Source organism: Tribolium madens, unplaced genomic scaffold, assembly GCF_015345945.1.
Source record: "Tribolium madens isolate multiple individuals breed KSU strain unplaced genomic scaffold, Tmad_KSU_1.1 Scaffold_7;HRSCAF=85;Tcas5.2_LG10, whole genome shotgun sequence".
NCBI lineage: Eukaryota > Metazoa > Arthropoda > Insecta > Coleoptera > Tenebrionidae > Tribolium > Tribolium madens.
In genome coordinates, this window is record NW_025401050.1 from 37,939 (window position 1) to 41,254 (window position 3,316).

At 30.3% G+C, this 3,316-nt stretch overlaps 1 protein-coding gene across 1 annotated transcript in view; it reads left to right on the forward strand.

Annotated features, from left to right (window-relative positions):
- The first annotated feature begins 27 nt into the window (after positions 1–27).
- LOC123010130 overlaps positions 28–3,316 on the forward strand; it is an 8,996-nt gene continuing 5,707 nt past the window's right edge. The window contains exons 1-3 of the mRNA XM_044406833.1: positions 28–205; positions 557–916; positions 962–1,117. Of these exons, the coding sequence (XP_044262768.1) occupies positions 28–205; positions 557–916; positions 962–1,117 (694 nt within the window). The remainder of the gene's footprint in view (positions 206–556; positions 917–961; positions 1,118–3,316) is intronic.

Genomic DNA, 3,316 nt, shown 5'->3' on the forward strand with positions numbered 1-3,316 from the left:
TATATATATATATATATATACATTATAATGCCTAGTCGATGTTGCGTACCTGGATGCAATAGTAATTATGATTCCACTTTAAAAGCAAAACAAAACAACCGCAGCATCAGCGTTTTTAAATTTCCGAAAAATGAGCAACGAAAACAAGCGTGGATAAAAGCAATCCCACGATGTAAAGGGATGGAGGAGTACCAATCAATCGGCGGTTCGATCAATACTGAATTTATTATAAAAATATTAATTCTACAATTCTTAACCTAATGTGATTCTCAAAMAGTTTGCTTATTACTACTTTTAATTACACTCTAATCTACATTGCACAATTCCACCGTTTGTGTGGCGCTGGTACAATTGGTTTGTCGCTGAGCAGCAACAATTAGTGCTGATGAACTATAAGCTATTTTCTGGCTTTCCTCACTTCCTTTCGGTAACATTTATTGCACAATTTGACAGAATCGTCACTAGACAGGGAAGTGAGGTGACTGACTTGGATTCAATGAACTCCATAAGAAATTAGCCCATAGTTCTGTTTAATGAAGATTAAACACACGAGAAGATTTTGAACCTTCATCCTCAAGTGTAGTTTGTCAATTACACTTTAATTTTAATGATGTGATTATGTATGATAAACATTTACAACCTGATGGAAGTACCAAAGAACTTCTTTTAGCTAGACCTCGTTTGAAAGAGGATGCTGTCTCTAGTATATTTCCTAATTTGCCTTCATATTTATCAAAACCCGTAGTCAAAGAACGGACGGATCCCCAATCCAGGAGAGAAGCTGTTTTTAAAAGACAGGATGAAGCTGTTGCAAGTTTTCTTAAAACAGATGTTGTAAACAGTTTTAATGATTTAGCCAAAGATTTTATGGATAAACTTGATTTGTCTGGATGGGAATTTAAAATTACTGATAATAGTATTTATTTTTTTACATTAAATTTTAATGATGCTTTGTCAATAGCAACATCATTTCGTATTGATGAAAATCTCCAGATACAAATTCACGTACAAAAGGAGGAATTAACTCCAAATGATTTGAAATGGATTTTTCTTTATGACCTTAAAATATCAAAGTGGTCCCAACTGATAAATTTATTATCACGATATAAGAATTCTGGTCAGCGGTATTCAGAATCTATTTCAAACCTTTTGAAAAAGAGTTTAGATTTGTTAGTAATAGCTCAAAAAAGAACAACAGAATACGAATTTGACAAAACCAAACAGTTAGACATTATTGTTGACCAATTACGACAAATTCTAAATCAAAAACCTACATATTCTTCTTGCACTGTTATAATGGCTTTTATTGTATATTCCCAGTCGCCCTCATGTTACGAATTAATTCGGAGTTTTTTGACCTTACCCCATAAAAGATATTTACAATCAGCTGATTCCGTATTGAGTAATAAGAACTATCTCTTGAAGGTTGCCAAACCTTTGACTTCATTACAACGAATTGTAGTACTATTAATAGACGAAATTTATATCACAGCTCGGTTAGATTATAGATCAAAAAAAATAATAGGTTCTGCTAGTAATTCTTCATCTAATGAAATGGCGAAAACTGTTTTAACGTTTATGATTAGTTCTGCATTTGGCAATTTAAAGGAAGTTGTTAAATTATTACCGGTACAAAATATTAAAGGAACAGAGGTAGCTGAAATAACAAGACAAATAATTAATTTTGTCCAAGACTGTGGATTTAAGTTCTTTGTATTATTACCGATAATCATTTCATTAACAGTCATGTTTAAAACCTTTTCATCATTTTTCGAAATTCCAAATCCCAAAGATTTGAAAAAGAAAATAAGAAAATATTTCTTAGTTATGACTTTGTTCACATATTTAAAAACATTTGGAAAAATTGGCTCAATTTGAAAAATGTTGATCAAACATTTGTTTATTGTGACTGGAATGATTTAAATACATTACGATTCGCGAAATTTCAGAACATTAGGGAAATTTATTATGCTGAGCAAAATTCTCTTGTTAAACAAGCTTTCAAACTTTGCTATAAATCAGTTTATCCATCGGTTTTGGAAAAACAGAAAGTTATTTTGGCTGACAATATATTTCACCAATCCACAATTTCGTGCTTAAAATCAAAAGGTATGCATGATACAGCACAATTTACTGAAATTATTAGAAAGTGGTGGGATATTGTTAACAACACTTCGACTATTAAAGGAAAAATGAAATGTAATGAATGGTGCACACCTTTTCAAAAATCCAGTTATGATAACGATGTTAAACTACAATTAAAAAAAAAATTATTACTTGGTTGGATAAATGGCACAGTTTAAAGGATGTTAATGGGAAATTATCTAATGAAACTTTCCACGCATTACGTCAGAGTACTTTGGTACTAATAACTTTGGTTGATTATAGTTTTAAAACATACAAAGATTTGGAGTATGTACTAGCAGGAAAATTCAGTACTGATAATTTGGAAAAACGTTTTGGGTTATATAGCTCTCTCTGGATGTAATTACAATGTTTGATATGATGATATATTGGGGGCAGAAAAGAAAATCAGAGTCAAAAAAATTTTTAAAACCATTGACGGAAATTTTTCACTTGAAAAATTGAAACACGATTTTCACTTAATCGAAGACTTGCATGAAATAAACTACTTTGATCATTTTGAAGATGTTAAAGATTTCATGTTCATATTAGATACCGATTACCTTGAGACTTGCGATATTGATCATTCCGCAAAAATATATGTTTCTGGCTATGCTGCACATTCTATTTCTAAAAAGATAAGATGTTCTGAATGTATGCAAATTATTCGAGCAGAAAAGGGAACATACATTGATGATACATATTTTGATAATTTACAGAGAAACGGTTTGTCAGTTGCCACTGTTGTATTTATTTTTGTGCATATGTGTTCAATTTTGGAATACATTATAAATGATGAATTATATTTGTCAAAGTTTTTACACTCCACTCAACAAAAAAATATTTTATGCAAATTGACAGTGCTCAGCATTGAGTCAGATTATTATTATCAAGATTTTATGGAAATTTGTACCTGTGGTAATAATCATAAAAACCTGCTAAATACTTTATGTTCAATTTTTGCTAACATATGTCTAAATAACTACGTCAAAAATCAAAATCGGTCTCTTGCAAGCGTACGTCAGAAGAAAAAAAATGACGTGAGTGGACTAATTAAAACTTTCAAAACGAGAAAACTCGAGACCTTTAAATGATTTGTTTTCATTTTATTTTGTTATTTAAATATTATTTTTTTTGTTTTAAAAGAATAACATTTCTGTTTTTTTAGAATATATTAGCAAGAACACTTTTT